This window comes from Molothrus aeneus, chromosome 3 (assembly GCF_037042795.1).
Source record: "Molothrus aeneus isolate 106 chromosome 3, BPBGC_Maene_1.0, whole genome shotgun sequence".
Taxonomy (NCBI): Eukaryota; Metazoa; Chordata; class Aves; order Passeriformes; family Icteridae; genus Molothrus; species Molothrus aeneus.
The window spans coordinates 49,260,411-49,282,631 of NC_089648.1; the positions used below are offsets into that span (position 1 = coordinate 49,260,411).

The 22,221-nt window shown below is 42.6% G+C and overlaps 1 protein-coding gene across 1 annotated transcript; it reads right to left on the reverse strand.

The window, feature by feature from the left end:
* Positions 1-8,261: 8,261 nt before the first annotated feature.
* On the reverse strand, positions 8,262-16,582 carry LOC136553931 (p53 apoptosis effector related to PMP-22-like). The gene is made up of 3 exons (XM_066545692.1): positions 16,372-16,582; positions 9,128-9,271; positions 8,262-8,497 (listed from the first exon to the last, which is right to left on the reverse strand). Exons 1-3 carry the CDS (start codon positions 16,580-16,582, stop codon positions 8,262-8,264), a joined length of 591 nt encoding a protein of 196 aa, XP_066401789.1.
* Positions 16,583-22,221: the final 5,639 nt, after the last annotated feature.

Consider the following 22,221-nt stretch of genomic DNA (forward strand, 5'->3'; position numbering starts at 1 on the left):
TTTAAATATTTACATTAAATCCAGTATCATTTGAAGACCAACCTTAGTCTGCTATGCTGTTACTACAGGTTGTCCAAGTCTGTATATGCATTCTTTCTGTTGCCACAGCTGAGGTAGAAGAGGACACAATAGAATCCAAAAGTTTGAGAGAACACAGGTTTGGATATTAAATGGTTTTTAAAAGATAGCTTCAGAAATACTTGTGAATGTGGCAGTAGAGTGTAGACAAGCCTTCACTCAGCTGCCTGTATCTAGTCTCTTGCCAAGTTTCAACCTTTCACAAAATTACGGCTTTATAAGGATATAGGCAAATCAAATTAAAGCAATTTTGTACCTGAAATCTAGTATGAAGACAGGTGCTGTCATGCATTTGAGAGCCAATGTCTGTTGAGGACTAAAATGGTCCTCTCTGAAGTTAGAATGCTCAGCAATGTTTCAGGTAGGCACTTACTGAAGGATTTGTCATCAGTTTCTATTACAGCTCACATGTGGATGAATGCATGCTGCCACAAATGTTAGCATTTGCAAGGTGATACCACAGAGAACATCATCATGTTGTGAAAGAAAGGTGAGTAGTGTTCAGTCACCACAAATATTTCTGTGTCTTGCCCACCTTTGTCATCCTTAAGCAACTCAGAATTACGTTCAATAAAAGGGTAATTTGAGATATCTTGAAGAGTAGAGAGGGACATACATCCAAAGATAACAAAATTTTGTATCTATCTCACATAATTCTGATACTTCTATGGCAAACAGGGAAAAATGATTGGAAACTTTAAGTGAAGTGATGACTAATCTTCGCCATGCTTCATCTTTTACAATGTATAAGCTGGGTGTTTACACGAAAGCAAATTCTTGTTCTCCTTCTCCATTATCTGTGGATAGAACCTCCTGGTTAACACCAACATCATCTATTGAAAATGAAGATATATATTATCAAAGTTAAAACTGTTAGATTGTAGTGCACTTTCTGCACCTAAAAATATTGCTAATGAATCTTCATTATTACTTGAGGTAACCAAGTAAGCAGGAGGATATTGATAAAACAAACAACTCTACAGCATTAGAGTTAGAAATAAAAATATGCCTTTTTTGGCCAAGACACAAATGGTTTTCTTGGAAGAAAAGTGGGAGAAGCTAACAAGTCATTGGCAGAGTACTTTTGTTCACCTTTAGTCTCTGACTAGTCAGCTAAGCTGTATAAATTACTGGATTGGCATAAACTGACCGGCTGTGGTGCATGGTCATGACTTCTGCGGCAAGCACGTTTTCATTCTCTTATAGTCACACTGCTTATAAACAAGAAGTCCCCAGAGTTTGAATTTAAAAAGCTTTGCTAAAATTGTTTTATGGTCTGTTCTCTTGTTTGCTATCTCACATCTAACAAGTCACTCTGAGCATAAATTTCATAACTATTATTACTATCTTTATTAAAATATTTACAACCATAGGTCCTTCTCTTTTGCCGGTAATGCCAGCCTACTGTTTCCCTTTGGAAAGGGCTGCACTGCAGTTATTGTTACAGCCACAGCCCAAACAGTGGTGCAACTCAGTCAGCCAAATTGTACCTTGTGGTCACTCCCTGGGCAGTAAGGCAATAGTGTTCTCCGTGTGACTAATATTTCATCCATAGCAAGCACAGGTAGAAAAAGACCTGTAGACATCACTGTAGAAGTCATCATGTAGAAATACATTCTGAACACAACCTGACTTTACATCTTTGCAAAATAAAAACACCCTCCTGCAAAAATGCACACAGTTGAGATCTTGTAATTCTGCTACACCAACTCTTTCTGAGGAACTCTCCTGAGGTGGCCAGGCACTGTGACTGCTCCATGATGCTTATGATGACCTGGGGAATGGTGGGTGCTCAGTCCTGCTGCTGTGCTCTCGGGAAAGCTTTCACACACAGCACAGCAAAGTTCTGCAGATGTTGGATACTTCCTCTCTTCACTGACTGCTGAGCTCAGAGGAAAATTCCCACAGGGTTTTGTTAAGATTTTTAGCAAGAGTCATCCAAGACCAGCTTGCTGCAGGGCCTCTGAAGCCTGCCCCACATGCAGCGCTGTGTGGCTCTTGTCAGTAAAGCAGGCTTGCCTGGACAGGACAAAGGCTTAGGCTTAAAAGGGCTTTCTTCCTCTCCTTAACAAGGCTACATGTGCAAACCAGTAAGTGTTAACACCTGAGATGCAAACATGGGGCGGCATCCAGGACTGTATTTTATGTGAGCAATTCAAGACTGTATTGGGAAAACAGAAATAAGGAAAACACAAGATTAGGAAAGTACAAAGACTCTGTGTGCCTGAGCATGGATTTAATTGTCAGCTAGTTTTTGCTTAAGGACACGATAAGTTATATGATGGAACAAGGTTTAATCCCCAGGAATTTCCTACAGAGGCTCTGTAGAAGTTTAATCAGTTCAGTCAACTCCCCCTTCTCCAGGCAAAAGGCTGAAATCAAGGGTGTCCTGTAAACCAGCTAATCAGTGAGGAGCTGAGATGGCCTCTGGACACTTGTAACCATTGTGAGTGTCTGTATTTTCCCTGAGCGGCTGTCAGGAGCACAAGCTCTCTGGTGAGTACATAGAATCATAGAATGAAAGAATCATAGCACATTGTGTACAGCGATTTTATGAACCCATGGGTAAACAGTTAGAGTGGTACAGCATAGTCCTGTTCTACATATGGGATAATTTTACTAAAATTACTTTCTTTGGGCTCCAGAACTTCTCTGTGGCATAGGTAAGCTAACTAAATTCTTGTCCTGTTGTAGTGGATCATAACAGTAACTCCTTATAAAGCATAAAGCTTTACTTTGCCTTAGGAGAGGAATAAAATCAGCTTCACTTAGAGAATTCCCTGGTGCCACAGCCTTGCTACTTACAGTTCTCTGTCAAAGAAATGGCTTTTATCTGCTCTGTCTTATGGGTCAGCTGGGAATAGCTACTTGTTTAAACACTCTGAGATTTACAGATAGGACATGCATGCTAAGCATGTCTTAAGGGGTTTCAGCCAGAAATTTTCACTTTGGGATTCTTCAGCCAAAAGAAGGATTTTGCTGAAACTAATGTGTTACATGGAAATGATGTCTTCAGTTTTAAATGTTTGATGTGAAATTGATTTGACAAGAGGGCTAAAATTAAAACAGAAGTATCCTAGCAACATTTTCAACTTACTGTCTTATTACCAAATGCCAATTATGATTTTCCCAAATTTTGTTTTGTGAGTTGTTTTGTCTTTCTATTTCAAGTCAGAAGTTTTGTGAGTTGTTTTGTCTTTCTATTTCATGTATAAAAATTCACCTAAATTATTTTTTTCATTATAATTTCTCCTTATTTCCTGTTGTAAGGGATTGTTTAAATCCTCTCCAAAGAGAGCTTAAAAATAGGCTATTTCCTGAATAGGCTATTTCCTGAAAAGGTCAGCTCCTGCTCCTGCCTCCATGTGTATTCAGGACTGTGACCATCAAACCAGCCTACTTCAATCCATGATCATTTCCCAGAGCAGCACACTGTAGGACAGGACTTGCCTGGCTTTTATGCTCAGTTTCATCTGAATGCTCACTCCAGACCTTTCTGGGCCCTCTCAAACTCAGTGAACACTGATTTCCAAGGTATCACCTTGAGTTTTAGCAAACTTTGATACTAATAAAATATTCTATATTCACAAAAATTCTGTGAAAAATATCATATATTGTCCCCATTCCCATGAATAAACAAAAAGCAGTAGCCATACCAGCTCTCTTCACGTTATTCAATCCTGCAGAGATGGACCCATGAGAAATAGAATTAATTTCTATGTATTAATTATATTATGTAAAGCATAGTTCTTGTCACAAATTATTATTTATCTTGTTTATAGTCGTAATATTTATATTATAAAGCTCCAGGCATTTCTGTGTGTTCTTCTACAGTCTTTATTATAAATACAGCCTTATAAAATTTATGCAATCAAAAATCCCAATGAAAAAATCCTTTGGATTATTCTAACAATTCTCAAGTAATTTAAATATAATTTGTATAGGCCAAATTTGAGGACATTGTATTTTTGCCTGGAATTTCTAGATGTCAAGCTTCATAGGTGGTGCAGCTTTGCCCACACCTTAGGACACCAGGGAATCCCAGACAAAAGGCAGCCTACTGTACCACTGCAGATGTGCATCATGGAGTCATTGGAATTATCTCATAAATACACGGCACACGTGCAGGACATGGGATCTATGCATATAAACTGCTGCACCTGTGCAGTATCACTGGCATTTACCAGGTTCTGTGAACCCACTGCACATGGATTTCACTACTTCTGTACTGATGCCTGTTACAGGAATCAAATTTTGAAACTCAACATCCATATTTTTGACAAATGCATCCTCCAGATTTGATTAAACTTTATTCTGGTTGTGAGTATCATCTTCCAAGTCCATTTAAAAACATGTGCAATTTCACCTACTGGCACAGATTAACCTGTTTTTTCAGGGTGCTGTTCCATATTGCCAGGAACCCCCACTGCTCTGAGCTGTGGGACCAGTACTTCAGCTCTCAAATGTTGTGCATCTCCTGGAGCATTTTGGTTTCCATAGATATGTGTGCTTGGTTCATCATTAGTTTGTAAGTGCTCAATGACCTCAGCAACTCTCTTTGTTTGCGTGTGTGTGCGCAACATTTTCTCTTAATACATGGTTGTTTTTGTTTCTGGAGTGCTTATCACCATAACAATCCTCCCTGCTCCCAAATGATCTGTTACTACACTCCCTTGATTTATGTATGCATTCTACATCCAAAAGCCTTTGTGTGCAGGATGTAAAGGTCAGGTGAATAATCTTTTAGAATTCTGTCTTGTCAATGAATTGTCTAAAAAATTAGTCACTTGTTACATCAGCTAAAAATACAAAATCCCAGTGGGGTGTGGCAGCTGTTTCCCATATCCATGAGATTTAAGCATTAATCATCCCATTCAGGTCAATTAGTCTTCCCTAGCACTCAGTCATGCACATTTTTGATTGCTCATAACTGCTCCTAAGACAAGGGTCAAGTGTGCTCAGATTCCCCTGAACTGCTCTCTCTTCTCACAAACTGGATTAGAAGGAGCAACCCTGCAGCCTGAAGCTCACTGAAGATATTCAGGTGATTTTAGTGAGCAAAGATTTAGGTTGCAGCTTAATACAGACTGGTAGGTAAACAGGAGTGCAAATTTTCTTGTGTTGAAAAAAAGGCATTATAGAAACCTTGCAATTATCTTGAGAGCATTTAGGAAAATCTAAAAGAAACCAAAATATTTTTCCTATTTGTTTATTTAAAATTAGAAGTAATTAAAAATGGGGAGATGTGGAACCAAAACCCAAAAAGAAACACATGGAAGGCACCAGAATCCAGGGTAGTAAATGAATTTTAAAATTAAGACAGTTAGGGAAGAGGATAGATTAAAAAAAAAAGGGAAGAGGATCGATTAAAAAAAATAATAAAAGGAGAATGATGAACCTGTTTTTCCAGAAATCAGAAGCCACAGGCTGGTGTAAGACAGCAGTGACTGACTGATTTGCTCTCTTTAAAAAACATCACTAGGACAGGGTTATAATATGGGCCATGCATAAACTGAGATTAGAAGTGGGAAGGTTTCTAATCATGGGAGAAGTGCAGCCTTCCACTGAAAATAGCAGACCAGTACACCATCTTTTTTTCACTATTTAAATTTCTTGATCATTGTAGGAAAGACACTTGGAATATTTTTGATAAAGAACAAGCTTCCCACACACGAGACCTCCTGTAGACTGTTGTGCATTTAAAATGTTTAGAGTTCCCCCTTATCTGTGATGCACTTAAGAGGTTTTGGCTTAGGAAAGAACATTCTATACCTGGCACTTCAATGAAAGCGCACAGACATGTTTTGCAGTGTATTCTGAAGCTTATTTGACTGGAAAATGAAGTTGCTGCCTCCTGGACATGAGGTCTTTAACTTCATTTTATTAACCTGACACTGGATATTCAAGTTAAGAGAAGAAAAGAATGGCTTATTTGTTTGATTTTATGAAATTAATCCATGAACCACAAACATCACCAAGTTTCTACAACCATCAGCTAAAACATTTTTAATTAAGCCACCACATTTGAAACGAGTGTCACATACATTAATATCACTTGAAAGTCATTAATAACTTTTTGCAATAGCTTTCTCTGGAACACTGAAGTTGTGTAACATGCTCGTTATGCTTCTACCCCTCCCAGTACATTCAGAGCCAAGTTTATTTTACATTAGTCCTCTTCTGACAAGTTATGCCAATGCTTATAAAAAAAGCATACAAAAGACTTAAATTATGCTAATCCTGATTACCATATTACCATTCCATCTTCCCTGTCATTAGGAAAGGTGTCCATTTTCTTACACTTTCTTCTCTTTTTCAGCTTTAGTTGGGCAAGGGTTTTCCCCACCTGAGATTCTCTGCTGTCTTTTGAATTCACTAGAAGTAGGTACTATCATTTCTCATGATAAAGTCTACACGGTATTCCCCACCAGGCAGTACTGTACAGAAATGGGAAAAAAAATTTAAAAGGACATGTTTGCCATGGAACTCTCTTATTTGGCAAGAATCATAAATACAATTGATTGTATATGCCACAACTGAGCTCATAACACAATTCTGAAATCTGCAGACATTTATGCTCTGTAAAGTTATAAAATACAGGCCTAGAAGGGACCTTCAGGAATCACCTGGCCTCTCTAAAACAGGATCACATGCAATATATTGCATTATCAAATTGAAAAAGGTGTTACAACATGGAAAGCTATACAATATATAATACAAGAAATACAGGGCATTGCAAAAGATCAGTTGTAAATTACTTTAGCTTTACAGTCTGTTGAGTAATGCTTTCTAAGTTCTATTTTGTACATGTGCATGAATACACATACCCACCACTTACCCTCTCCTAAGTACCAGGTTCATGAGAGTAAGAAATAACACAGAGAAACATGCAGCATTTGCTTTCCAATCCACTTATATCCTCCTCAGTCTGTCTTTGCTAAAGCTACTTCCCCCATAGCTGGAAGAGGAGTTCAAAAAATGAACTTCTTCCTTCTTCCCCAGCTGAACAAAGCCCTGACGAAGATTACAGACCACAATTAAATCTGCTGTAAGATGCTGCAGGTCCATGACTACGCCTCGCTAGAATATTTATTTGGAACTGCTGGCTGCAGAAACACAAATGAGGAGGCAGCCAGATTACTCCAACACTGATGTCTGTATGAAGTTTACATATGTAAATTGCTCACAGAACTGCCTTTCTATTTCTAGCTGTTACCCCTACTCACTCACAAAGCAGCCCAAGTTTGCTAAACTCTGAGGTACCAACAGTGTTAGAAACTTTTGGAGGTTTTTAAACACCTTATGCTAAAATTTCCCTCCAAAGCACACTGATAATTAAAACACTTCAACTTTACAAAGGTAGACTAGTAGAATAGTTTATGTTTCTGCTCAAAGATACTTTCAAAATCAGCATCTCTCATATAGCATGTAAAAATGTATGTACTTTAGCATCTGAATCCATTACAACACACATTTGTGATTCCATCACAAGTCCTGCTGTGGCCACAAACCCACCAATATTAAATTAGCCACTCTTATGTTATACACACCAGCTCCATGCTTTGGATGAGACCTTGTCCAACAGCACCAATTGCTGGAAGATAAATTTTAATTTTATTTTCCTCTTAATTCAAATAGCTAGTAGTCAACAACAGTCCAGTAACAGGAATGAGAAAAGATTTTTAGGCAGCAGATGACTGTGATAGTATCACAGAAGTTTCTTTCTTGGGACTGACTTTAACAGAACAAAAAGTATTCATTGGAAGGCTGTGTTTTTTCCTAGCTCCATTTAAAGCAATTTTGTCAGAGGTGAAACAAAACAACCTATCTCACAGGACACACTAATGGGTTGCTTAAAATCTATCCTTTTCCTTTCTACACTTTAAACACTATCATCTATATTCATAAGAAAATATTTGAATAAAATAAGGATGACTCAATTAATTGGGAGGGGAAGGAGCAAGTAAACCACCCAAACTGAATTGACATGAAAATATGTAAATAATACTTTGGGTAAAAGCTATTTGGTTTAAGATGCCAATGTTTTTCCTAATTTATTGCCAGCCACAGTAAGAAATACACTGGCAAAATAAGGTGAGTTTTTTAGTCTCCTACAATCACACCAAATGTACATCAGAGGCACTCCTCTGTTTTGAGAGTTGACTGTACTTAGACTTAATCTTTCAATTTAAGTATGGTGCTCTCTCTGGGGAGGAGTAGTAATAGGTAGGCTTGATGTTTCCCAGGACTTCATCTTCCCAGTTGGGGAGGCAGCAGAAGAAGAAAGCACAACCTATTACAACAACAGTGCTAGCCCAGCCAAAACCATAGGCCCAGCTGAACATGTTATCTCCTGTCAGTGGAATGTCTTCTGTGAATTTCACTGGGTAAATGACCAAGCCAATGATCTGGAATGCAGCTAGAGAGAGAAAAGAAAGAAAACCAGGAGTAAGTTAGAGTGAACATATTACGGTTCCCATTAAGAAAAGGTACCTGGAGATAACTGCATACTTAAGATATGTAAGGATTAGCTTCAGACCTGCAATCAGATCTGCATTGTTACAGAGGTATGTGACTTCTGTCCCAGGCAGATCCCCACGCCCATGTGGCTGCTGCAGCACCTCAGCTGCCCATTGCCAGGTTGCTAAGGCTCATACCTGCATGCTGTGACCAGCCCTGTCCCACAGCCAGCACCGGCAACCCTGCCCAGCCAGTTACCTCCCAGAGCCCTGTTCCTTCCTCCTCCTCCCATCAGAAAGGTGGGAAGCGCCCACAGCTCTTAAGTCTTAGCATGTCACGTGAAGGGTTAAAGGTGTTGGGCATCCCCATGAATTGCTTTTGGGAAAGTGTGAGAACTGACAAAGGCCACTGGAGCTTCCCTATCCATTATGCTTTCAGAGCGCAACTCAGCCTTCCCTTGTTTCCCACGAAAATGAGTCATAAACCAGACAAAGACAGCTAATTTCATAAGGGAGGCTCCATCTAGCATGTTTTTCTGCTGATGCCTGTTTCACATCGAAAATAACCTTGTCTTTGTGCCCAGCCTTACCAACAACAAAGAGCAGGCCTCCAATTCCTCGCACAAAGTTGAAGCGGAGGATCTCGATCGAGAATGCGATGACTGCAAGGGCGAAACAGATGACCAGGATCACAAAGCCAACGAGGTATGTGGCAGCTGCTGCTCTCCCCCAGCCTTGAAGAAAAAACAAGGAAGGTATTACACACAGCAGTACTCTCCTGTAGGTCATTGCAGCTCTTTGGTTTTCTTTATTCATTTTTTTATTGAAACTCATGTAAAAAGCATGTCCTTATGTCAAAGCAATGCTGAATGCCTGCAAAGCACACAGCTGCAGAGCAGGGGGCTCCATCACTGCTGGAGCAGAACAGGACTCCCTGCCTGATAACTTGTCTTGCTGAAAAGGGGGATAGAGTGCAGCATACAAGAGAGATAATACCTTCAAACTCTGTATCTATAAGACACCCACAGATACCTGAGCAGATAGGGCACACAACTGCTGACAATGTCCTTTATCACTACAGCTCCTGTTCAATATTCAAGTTTACAAAAGCACTTCCATGCACAAGGAAGTGTGAAAGCCACAGGAGATAACTGCTGGGAAATAATAGTGCTGTCTGCGTAACATTTCTGTTTGTTTATGACAAGAATAGGGCATGGGAAGCAAAATAAGCATGACCAAAAAGAAATAAACCTGCAATAGCTGAAAAGATGACAAAAGAATGTTCTTGAAAATAAGTATCTATTCACAGCTAAAATGTAGCAGGTGGAGGAGAAACAGCAAAATCTGAGGTAAAAGTTGATGAATCCTCTTTGAATCATTACTTTGACATTTGCTGGAACAGGGTGTATCAAGCTACTTAGTATCAAGCTACTGCATGCTGGAGAGGCTGAGGCATGAAGCAAGGGCTGTATTCCAACGGAACAGCACCAGCATCCAGAACTCACCCAGCACAGGCAGGGCCAAGGCAACGGAGGCAGGAAAACCTCCTAAATAAACAGGCAGCGATTCTGCTTTGGCAGTAACACGGCCCTGTGAAAAGGCCCTCGCACACCTTGTCCTCTTCAGAAACCAAGCAATTTAGGTGAGCCCAGTGCATACAACTACAAGCAAAAGTGTTCCTGCCCTGGAGGAAGGATACCTGCCCACAAGGGCTAAACCATACTGGCTAGTGCTTTGTTTTCCAGTCAGCTGTCATCACAGTTCAATTCCCACATCTACATTTTGTGGGTTTCTACTTTCACACACTCAGACAGAGGTAGGGCCGGATCCTGAGCTCCCTCTAATGTAGGAATAAAGAGGCCAGTGAGATCTAGGTCAGAACATGAAAAAAAAAAAAATCCCTTTCATCATAGCTGTCCATTCCATCACAGTTGAAGTGACTTTGGAGATGTTCTGCTTTCAATGTAGTCTCCACTCTTTCTCTGCAATTTTCTGTCTGAAAGCAAAGCATTATTTTACAGCTATTTTAATTAGATCTGTTTGAACTGGTTTCTTTATTTCTAATCCAACAGCAAAAGTAAAATACAGCAGTAAAATACATCAACCAAATCTCTGCCAAACTTCCAACTAGCACCACTGCTACCTGAAGACAAAAAAAAAGCAACTGACATAGAAAAGATAAGGAAAAGTCTTTCTTTCCCCTTTCCCTTCCTGGAGCTACTCAAGACAGTAAAAACTTCTCAAATTTCTTCTTCTTCAAATAGTTGTGCATGTCTCATACCACTTCCCTGAGGGAATGCTGAGGGGAAGAAGTGGGGAGGAGACTGATGAGTGTCTGGAGAGCTACGTCAGTGGTTTGATAAAATCTTTTCACACAAAATATTCTCTGCCATATCTAACACAGGTATTGAACATTGTCTCCACAATAGGATTTCTTTAGTGATAAATAATATAAAGGGATATGTAACCATTACACACAGCCAGCTCAGGAAAACCCATTCAGACTAGATGATTTAGACAAGGTTTTATCAATATTTGCCCTATTAAGAAAAAAAAAGCACAACAAGAAGGAACACCAAGTTACCATAGCATTTTCCCTTTCAGATGCATTATTTATGCTGACAAGATGTAGGAGGACAAATCTGGCATCTTTTTGATAAAATTTAAGTTGTAAACTCAAATACACCTGCATGTTAGACACCTTGAGGTTTAGAGCAACACAAACACAGCTGGAGGAGTACAAGGCAGAATGCCCCCAGTGCTCTCTCTGCCATTTTCATAGCATCTGTACTGTCTTTACAAGCATAATAAGCTTTTGGATACAGGTCAGCCCAGGCTCTGCTCACAGTGATTTATTTTCTTGTCTCTGGCAATAAGAAAATGACAACACATATAGCTGCAGGAGATATCTTGTCAGGAAGATTAATATCAAGCTCAGCTTTGCTTCAGGTCTTCAGAAACAAGGCAGCAGTAGGTAGCACCATCATGAAATTCTGAGTTTTGTGCTCATGTGTGACAGAGCTCAGTAATGGTGACCCAGGACCTTCTGCTCTTTCTTCAGCTGGATTATCTTTTCCAACATCACTTTGCAGCAGGTTGATGCTGACAAGACTTGATAAGATTGAGTCATAGGTGCTGCCCACAGCACTAGATGGGTGTGCTCTTGGCTGGATGAGTGTAATCAGACACTGAACTATCAGCCAAACACTTGATCCCCTGCGGGAATCACAGGACTTACACTTAATTTTTGAGATTTCTCTTACATTGTGTATATATATAAGTCTCTTAATAAGTGACTGATGGGAGAGACTGGGGTGGGAGGGTGCACCTTTCCCAAGCATAGGGTGCAGCCCTGGGATTTTCCTTATCCACATGATCTGTTGCCACCCCCACCAACAGGGAGAGTTTTCACTAGAGGGGCTGCTGCAGAGCCAAAACTGAAGTTGCTGCTTCTCCATGAAGGATCTCCCTCATCCCCACACCAATCAAGTCAGGCTTTCCCAGCTCCTTTTCCTCCCAAAGGCTTCTGAGAGCTGACAGAGTCCCCACAGGCACCCAGCTCTCCTGTCTTTCTGAAAGATCCTTCCCCTACAAGTCTGAGCTGCCAGGAGGGGAGAGGTGCAGGTTTACCCTCTCACTGTTTGCTGCCATAAGAGCTGGAGGGACCTGCTCACAGTCAGAGAATGACAGATTAGCCCCATTTTCTATATGGTTTATGCTCAAAAGTACCTTGTAATCATAAGATATTTAGCTGGAATTTAAGCTTTTCCATAAACATAGAAAATTCACAGACCCATTCATTTGTCAGAGAGGGTATTTCTTGTGCAAAATAAACATAAATATGATGTATGTTTATGAAATCAACCAAGAACACCACAGAGATTTGGAACTGCATAAATAGAAAGGCAGAAGAATTGGAGAGCAGAAAAGTAGAGAAATAGTTGGGGGTATTAGTGTTTCCAGGTCAGCTTGGCCTCAAAGAATAGTCAAGTTCTTTGCATCTAATCAGCAGAACAGTATTTATCTATTAGGTGGTGTTGAAAGGACATTTAAAAAACAACTGTTCAGAAGGTCTGTAATTATTACGAAGGCTTAAGAGTTTTATTACATAGAATTACATTACATTAATGATTACTATGGGAAGGAACTCAGCTGCAAATGTTATCATGCAAATAACTAGGAGGGGTCATGATTACTAAATGTTAATGATGAGCACCAGTAATATGATGAAATTAAAAGAAAGCAAGCAACAGTGCCTTAGCATTAAGTGTGTTTCCTGACTTCATCTGGCCATGCCTCAGCGTCACCAGGGAGGAGGTGGAATCTCTACAGGCTAAGATATTTAAATCTAGATTTCTCTTTAGAAATCAATAAAAGGGCTGTGAAAATAGTCTAGCAGGAAGATGAACTGCTACAGGATTTGAACTAACAAGACTGTCATATTTGTTCATTCACTTCCAGAAGCCAAAGCTAGTTTGTTAGCTTGTGAGTAAGTGGAAGCTTTTATCACAACCTGCAGAGACTGGGCATGTTTTTGCAATGTAGCTGTAATGTTCTTGTGTATGTAAATGGCAGTAGCAATCCTTGCTTGGCCTCAAGAGCCCATTACACAGAATGTCCAAAAATATTGGACTTTTTTGACGTCATAAAGGAGTAGTGAACTGCAAGCAAAAGAGCAGTGTCAGCACTACTTTCTTGCTCAGGTAATGTGTGAACTTCCATGGTAGCATGACTGGTGAGAGGAAGCTATGTGCATATCCACCATGAGCACAGAGGATCCCAGAATCCAAGGTTTGCTGGGAGGGCAGGTTGGAAATTAATACTGGGAATCACAATCTGTTTTGACTTTAGGAGTGCAAGAAAAGCAATTACTAAACTACCAAGATATTAAATGCAAGCCTTCTAGTATAAACCTGGCTTCAGCTGAGAGCTGAAGAGAGGCACAATCCTACACATTTCCAGCTTTTAGTCTCTGGATTGTTAGCAGCAGAAGTGTGCCTGCTCAGGAGCCAGCAAAGTGCACTGGCAGAGACACCAGCCTCACATTTCACTGGGATCTCTTACCAGGAAGTTGCAGTAAGTGTTTTCTGGGTGTAGGCAGCGACGCCAACTGCTACACCTTTCACATCAGCATTTCCCAAGTGCCTGCACTTGCCTGACACTACACACGATGTTAGTTTGTCTTGAATGCATCCTGGTGTTCGTAAATCAGACAAAAGTGTGCCTGAAAAGAGGTGTATTGAAAAGGTAAGTACACACCTAGCATTCCTCCTTTATTTACCTGGCCCCTCAGTGAAGTCTTCATATGCACTCAGTTTCACCAATAATCTGTGGTATCAAAGTCCATGCCTCTAGGGACATAGGTACAGTGGCACAGCTCCAGTGAAACATGATTCACAAAGGCTGGGCTCTTTTTTTATTTTTTCTGGCACTTACTAAGGATCCAGAAAAATGCTTCCCTTTTTCTTTGTTGGCTGGTACATACCAAATGAATACCAATTGGCTCTTAGTGTTAAGAAGGAGTTAACCTAATGCACATGTACACACCCATCTTTTACAGTGTTAATTCAAAGCAAGGTCACTGGGACCAGTCATTCAGAACCAGGAGGGCGCAGCCACCCATAAATATTGCTTCTAAACTTACAGTCTCATCACTATAAAGACAATCATCTTTCCAAGTTACACAGTGCAAATAATCTTTGTCATAGCTGATGGCTTGCTGATATGTTTTAAACACACAGTCAACAGTTAAATCCTGCAATGGTCTAGACCTAGTCATCTTGAGTCATACTCTAGTGCACTGCAGCACTTCTGCGTTGCAACATTTTGATAATACATAGACGCTGCCAGCCAGGGCACTTCCCAGACAAAAACCAGCACAGAACTCTAAACAATATCCCTTCCCTGTCTCCCTGCCACATGACATCCTACTCTTCTTTTTCCCTTTCACTTTTTCCCTCTCATGTGGTATTTGCAAATGTGCATTAAGGAGCTACGCAGTTTAGGAAACACTCCTATTTGCAAATCTTTGTTTGTCTTTTCCTGCCCCTTTCCCCTCATTTAAAATAAGTGACTCGCCTGCTTTTTTTTCTACCTCTTCCTCATACACATGCCACAGCTCAATTAAGAATTTGTCTAATGGCACATTCTGTTAATGGAGATCCACTCTGAAGTCTTCATTTCATCAGGAGAGGTGCAGGATGGTTAGTCCACAGCAATTATTGTATGCAAAACACAAGTTATGCATCTCAATTAGTTAACCTTTATTTTCCTGCTCCAGTGCTATAAATGCCTGCTAGGCATTTTTTCCTTTGTAAATGCCCTCACCTATTTTGACAGTAATTGCATTAGCATAGAAGAAAAGAAAACAAAACAAATCAAACCTGAATTCATGTGTTACATCCTGTCTCTAGATGCAAATACTATTTGAGTAGACAGTGGCATTGATGTTATGAAAATTTGAGAACAGGCAAATTCATATAAATAAGCCAAGGATTTAAATAAGTTTTGGTTTAAATAAGCCAAGACTTAAACAAGTGAAGTCAAGGATGCTATTCTTCTGTGTCAGGCTGTTAACTAGGAAAAAAATGCAGAAAACTGCTTTTGTCCCACAGTGCTGAGGGCTGACGCAAAGCACACACCCATCAGTACTCAGGGACGTGTGAAGCCGTGTCACTACAGGAGAAAACAAATTCTAGTGGCTGTACTGTATTAGCACTTTTCCCCTGTGCAATGCAAATTTCAGCAACTGCACTAGCTTTTCTTCTCTGTCTGATGGGGGAGATGGATATTTTCATCTCACTAGCCAGATTTCTTCTACCTGCAGTAAGGCCCGAAGTCATCACCCAGCTGAGAAACAAAGCCACTTCTCTTACAGTATACTCAGGATTTAGCTTGTGCATGAGTGCTGCAATGAAAAGCTTCTGGAAGTGATTCTGCCGTGCTCAGGCAGCAAGTCATCTGTGCAGGGAAACAGTCCCAGCTCTCCCAGCTGAAACACACCCTTCCAGCCCCCCAGTCCCTAAAGAACCCTCATCCAAGATCTTAAGGCGGGTCTGCTTATTTGTCCAGAAATATTTTGTTTGAGGGAAAAGCAGATGTAATCAGACCCACGTGTCCTAGCAATAAAACAAAAAGTCCCCCAAAAGACCTAGAAACTGAGAGTGTGAAGTAAGAATGTTACAGTGGTGATGCCAGATACAGAAGCAGCTAAACAAGTTAAAACAGAGGCACACTTATCCCTGATTTAGGCCCCAGTGCAACAGAGAGGTACAAAGGAAAGAGCATTTTTTTTCCTGCCTTCGAACCCACATCAGACCATTTTAAGCTGCAGATCAGGAGGCATTTTAATAGCTGCACTCCCTTGGCCAGGAGGGTTAAATTAAGGTGCTCTCTTCCCCCAAATGGTCGGGGAAATACCATTTCACTACTGTCCAGGCGTGGTCCTGTATGGAGGTTTCCACACTGGCCGCCTGACCAGGGAATCCGGCGGCACAGGGAGGGAGCAGCCAGGTAAGGCTCTGGCACTGCAGCCCGATGAGAGTTCAGGGGAACCAAACACACAGACTTGGAGCCAGCTGCTATCTTACTTTGGTTGTAAAATAACTTCAGAAAAACCCAAAATATCAACACCCCGGCTTCTCAGTGTTGTACTGATTAAAAAAAAAAAAAAAAAATCGCTCTGGAGTAGTCTAGCCCCGTGTTTCGGAGCTGGTTTAAGCCCCGAAACAGCATGGATACTCCATTCCAGGAAGCAGCTGCTCCACAGCAGAGTTAGGGGAGGTCAATAGCCTGGCACCCGCTGCCCCGGTTCCTCGGCGGGCTCCTCACTCACCGTAGTCCATCAGGGACTCACAGTTCCAGTTGAGGTCCTCCTCGCCCCGCGTGCAGCTCTCCCACAGCGACGCTTGCTGCACGTAGGGCTCCGACTCGGACTCCAGCCAGCCCCGGCCCGCCAGGGCGATGATGCCCATGATGATGGCCAGGCCCAGCAGCAGGGGCAGGAGCCACCTGCACCTCCAGCAGGCGAGGCCGCACACCACCATCGTGCCCGGCCGGCGGCGCGCCCAGCGAACCCGGGCGTCGCGGGTGTGGTGCAGCGGGGACGCTCCGCCGGGACGGGAGACTGCGAGCGGGCCGGTCCGAGCGGGGTTTTAAGGCGCCGGGGAGGAGGGAGTCCCACCCACATTCCTCTGACTAAGCCTGCCGCCGCCGGCAGCCCCGACCGGTGGGGCCGGCGGAGAGCGAGGAGGGAGCGGGGCCCAGCCCGCTCCGCTCCGCTCGGCCCGGCCCGGCCCGGCCCGGCCCCGCTCGGCCCCGGGCCCTCTCTTGGCCCGCCCGGGCTCACCCTCGCACTTCTCCTCCCGCTGTCCGCTCCGCCGTCGTGGCACAGACACCGCAAAAAACGCAACCGCAGCGGAAAACCTTGCGGTTCTCGGGGTTCCACGAGCCCTGCCTTCCTCGTAGGGGCTGGAGACCATCGTCCTCCTCTCTGACAGACTGACCAGCACTGCCCAACACTGATAATACTGATGGTGTCAGCCACTGCAGGTACCAAAAGCTTGTAAAAAGTTGCCTTTTCGGTTGACAAAAAAATGCGATCTTAAAGAAAGGTGTCATTTGAGGACGGGAATATGACATTATTAACTAGGAAACCATCATTTGTTTCACATCACGTCAGCATTAAACAAATGCATGTTTCCTAATGGGCCATCTAATGAGCACTTTGTTTCACTGCACTTGTGCTCTGGCTTCCAAGTAGGCTCTTCTGGGCACTGGATGAAGCCCAGCAGTGGTACTCAGGACCCATCCGCCCTGATCCTTTCCCATTCTGTGTGTGGAAATGCACTGCAAGATGCCAGATGACCAAAATGAATGTTTCCCCATCACATGGCATGAATGGACACCCAAAATTTTGGTCATAGGAGAAGCACTTCTCCACAGTAAGATATCTACATATCCCATCATGTCACTCCATTGCCCAACATCAAATCAAGCTCCTTGTCTGAGCAGTCATGTGCCCATGACAGGACTAGAGAAATGTGTGTTTTGGGCACACAACTCACACACGTTTGATTAAGTCCTGGAGCAACTTCCAGGCCTCACCAAAGAAGACATTAGGAAGACAAATCTCTGAGATATGAAGGACTGAAAATAAGAGCGGGTGAGGGGGATTATATGTGCTTCATGGAGAACGGGAGCATGTGAGTTCTTGTTGGACTGTATAAAATGGGATTTTGTCACACCTACGTCACATATAATTAAACTGTGCCCAACGCCAATTCCTCAAGAGATATTCATGGGAGGTGACCTGTGAGGAGTGACATCTGATTGCTGACAAATATTAGGGAATGGACTGAGATACTAAAATCAGAACAATAAGATGATATCGCTATAGGCAAGCTGCAAAAATCTCAGGCAGGGTACCTCAAATCATGTTTGCATGGAGTTTCACCAGCTCTCTCAACATCCTTTTGATGTTCATTCCCACTGTTCAGACTTCATTCCAAATTCATAATAAAGTAGAGCCATAAATAAAATTTGCCAGAACTGCATGCAAGCCTATGTTATCCGCACACAGGTTTTGCATGCCAGAGAAATAATGGCAGAACTGGGCACTATGATCCCCTCTTTTTGTCACTACAGCAGAACTTCGTTTGTGCAGTACCAAGCAGTGATTTTCCAGCAGTCTCACTATCAGTACTCAAGTCACCTCAGAAGGAGATAGAGAAAGTATTTTCTTCAGGAAATTGAGTGCTGTTGGAAGAGAAGTGAGAGTAAATTTCATCCATTGATGAAATGCACCACTCAGGAAAGTGTGTCTTCATTATAAGGTCAAAAGTAAGGGAGTTCCCCCAGTTCAGACAGGAGTATAGAGCTGGCTCCAATTTTTAGTAATTGCATCACTTGGTTTCCCAAGGCTGTCCTACACCTGGAGTGCCTCAGTGCCCAGATGCTCCAGTGGTGTGATGAGAAGCTCTGAGGGCAGCCTCCAAATCCACCTCTGGCATTCATGGCTTGTGTTGCCTATGGCCTATCCTCCTACTCCCAGTGACGCCATGAAGAAAGAAATGCCATCTTCTCTTTTCTTTTTAAATCCTTGGCTTTTCAACAACTAGGAAATCCAGCTGAAGTTAAAAGATAATACCCCAAAGATTCCATTCTGTATGAGTGAGGGCCTATAACACAGTCAATGAAGTTGTCTGCCTTCAGTCCCAATGACACTTGGATTTATTAGCAAAGAGATCTAGAGAACTAACAAACCAGTGCCTCCTGCAGCAAAACAGGCAGCTCCAGCAACATATGCAGCTTTTCTCACCTCTGGGCTGTATAACCCACATCTTCCAGAGACCAGATGGTAGGAGTCAGCTCTGTGGGGCTGCAATGATACACGCATTAAAAAGCAAGTAGTGCTGTGATTATGAGGAAGATGCCCTAATACATACTAAAACAAACAGGAGGTTTGCTTTCCTAAACACCAAACCAGCCTGAATGTAGCTGAGCATTCTGGATCAAGCTGCACTGACAAATGTACATTATCTTCAGCTGTGAACACAGCTACGTGTTCTGTACTAATGAAAATAAGAACACTTTCCCCAATTTTATCTTTGGCCATGTTAAAAAGCATCATAAGCTACTTTCACCACCACTACCCTTGCCTTTATTTATTTATTATGCAAATAATAAATTAATTTCATAATCTTTGTGGCCCTATAGAAATATTTTTTCTCTGCAGTGTAACAAGGGATATGCCTCTCTAGCAGGCAGTGCTTTACATGTAGTAAATCATTTACTGGTGCTGGCAATCATTCACCTAGCTATCAGAGAAAACCAAGTAGCACTGAGAGAAGGTCAGGGATCAGCTCCAGCCCAGACAGGTATGGCTGAGCTCTCACAGGCTTTGAAATACACCAGCGGGAATCTACAGGCTGGTTGCCAAGAGTGCATTTGGAGGGAGGGGAGGGGAGTGGGACACAGTGGGTAGCACAGTGCCAAGGGCATCCCTCTGCCCTGCACAGTCCCCTCAGGGACTGGATGCTTTCCTTTATCCATTTTACACACTGTTTTTTTCTAGCCTGTTTACCTCTCAGATAAAAAAAAAATCAGAAAAACAAGTCCACAGACTGAATATCTGTTGTAAATCCAATTCCTTTGTGATTCATGGGTGTTGCCCTTCAGCAGCGTCTTATGCTCACTTTCCTCCATGTCCAAGTGCCCCAATTCTACTTAATTGCTCTTCAGGCATCACAGCCACCTAATAAACATCACCTAAACAGGGTAGTCACTCAACCCATAAAACAGGATAGGCATGGGATGTAATTTGTATAACCCACAACAACCACTCCATCAGTGTTTCCAGATCTAACTTCAATTTCCTCATGTGTGCTCAAAAGCTGACATTATGTGAATTTATAAGAAAGCAATTTTTCTGGCCAGCTCTTGTTAGTAGCCCTTAACTGAACTCAGTTTACATGACAGACTCCTCTGGGGCTGGCATAGATGAAATAAGCTCTCTGCAATTGATGTGCCATGGAGCCTACTTCAAAAGCCTTGTGGAAATACTAGGGCAACAGTTCAACCTGCAGAGGTGTGACTAACCCTTTCTCATTCCTGCAAGGGACAACTTGTGTGACTCCATCAGCCTGAGATGACCTAAAATCTTAGAAATAAAAGGGTAGTAGTAAAGAGTCCTCCTTCTGTGCATGCAGTGCTCATGGTTGCCATACAGTAGTAAAGGTACACGTGTGCTTGCCAACTCAAGTTTTCTACACTTAGGTTGTGCGAAGATCTCTCTATTGTCCTGAAGTTGTACTAGGTGAAATTCTGCATCAAGTTAAGGAAATGGCAGAAACCCAGGTGGCAGGGATTTTACCCCAAAGCTTTCTAAAGACCTCAGGCTCACTTAGATCATACCCAGAGGATAATGAGGGTCTCCAGACAACTAAGTTCTATGGGCTTGTTGCTGCAACTTTTCCTCCTTTGCCTCATCCTCTCATTTGCATGTCCAAAATGTAAGAAAAGAAATCATCAAATAAAGAACTGTGTCATCCTTGATCTCCTTATTGATTTCAATTTTGTTCATAAACCCTTTTCCAAGGTTGCAAACTGGCTGTCTTCATGGGTGATGTTACAAAATGCTAGCAATAGCCTGGCTAACACTGGAACTATTCCTATAGAAATGGGAGCTTGGTGCAGTGTGTGAACGTTTTTTCCTGAAGTTGTTACTCACTTGAACCATCCCTCCAAGGAAACCCAAGGTACAGTGCGTACTTATGCTTGAGGGGCCAGAGGGTTTTTCTGGCTTTTAACTTTGTTTTCTTTTAAGATAAACTTTGGTTTATTCAAGAACAGGAAAGATTTATTAATTATTGCAGAACAGTATGCTTGTGTTTCTTCCGACTTTTGTATTCACATCTGATAAATCAAGAGAAGATGTGTCTTGGAAAATATCACATTTGTGCAATATCAGATGCAAAACTGGAAATCTTTCTTCGCTTAAACCCCCCCTTCATACCTAAGATTTCTCCTGCGCTGACGCTGTTTTATTTAAACACAGCGCCGCGGCTGACTGGGGGAAGCGGGCGGGGCCGGGGCCGGCGGCGCCTCTGCCGCCAGGGGACAGGAGACACCTGGGGAAAGCTGGGATCGGGAATGGGATCCTGAGGCAGAGATACCTTGGGAAAGCTGGGACAGGGGATGCGATCCAGGGGACAGGGCGGCCTCCCACCAAGATCCCCTGCCCGCAGAGGGGCTTATCGTGTCCTGGCACACTCTGCCCAGCACCCCGGAGCCTCCTGAGCAGCTTGGCTATGCTTAGTGGGGCCCTTTCAGCCATCCTTATTTCTGCTCCTCTGGCAACAAGACAGGTGGTCTAGAAGGCCAATGGCATCCTGGCCTGCATCAGGAATAATGTGGCCAGTAGGACCAGGGCAGGGACTGTCCCCTTCTACTCAGCACTGGTAAGGCCACACTTCAGATCCTGTGTTGAGTTCTGGGCCCCTCATTACAAGAAGGTGATTGCTCTTCACAAGTATCTGAAAGAAGAGTGTAGCCAGGTGGGGGTCAGCCTCTTCTCCCAGGTATCAAATGACAGTACAAGAGGAAAAGCCCTCAAGTTGCATCAGAGGAGGTTTAGATTGGCTACTAGGAAAAAAATTCTTCATGGAAATGGTTGTCAATCACTAGAACATGATGCCCAGGGAAGTGGTTGAGTCACCAACCCTGGAGGTATTTAAAAGGTATGTAAATATGGCACTTGGGAAAATGGTTTGTTGGTGGACTTGGCAGTGCTGGGTTAATAGCTGGACTTAATGTTCATACACGTCTTTTCCAACCTAAATGATTCTATGACTCTCTGGCTTTTAGGTGCTCATCTCCCCTGAAACTGCAGGCCAAGGACCTAAAGTGGAGTTATTCTCACTCAGATGTTTTAGACTGAGGCTGAAGTGAAGTTCTGATTGTCTCACCACTGATGATGAAGGGTCACCCAGGCCATGGCATTAGCTTCCACCCAGACACCTGCACCACTGGTGTGTGCAAGGCAGGGCCTAGCACCTGTATGCCTTCCAGTGAGAGTGTGGCACTGCCTTCCATCCATGGGCTTGAGTTCATTTAGGGAGATGGGAGCCCCTATACTGCTGCCCATTCTTAGCCCTGAGATTTTACCTTTATGTACATATATGCA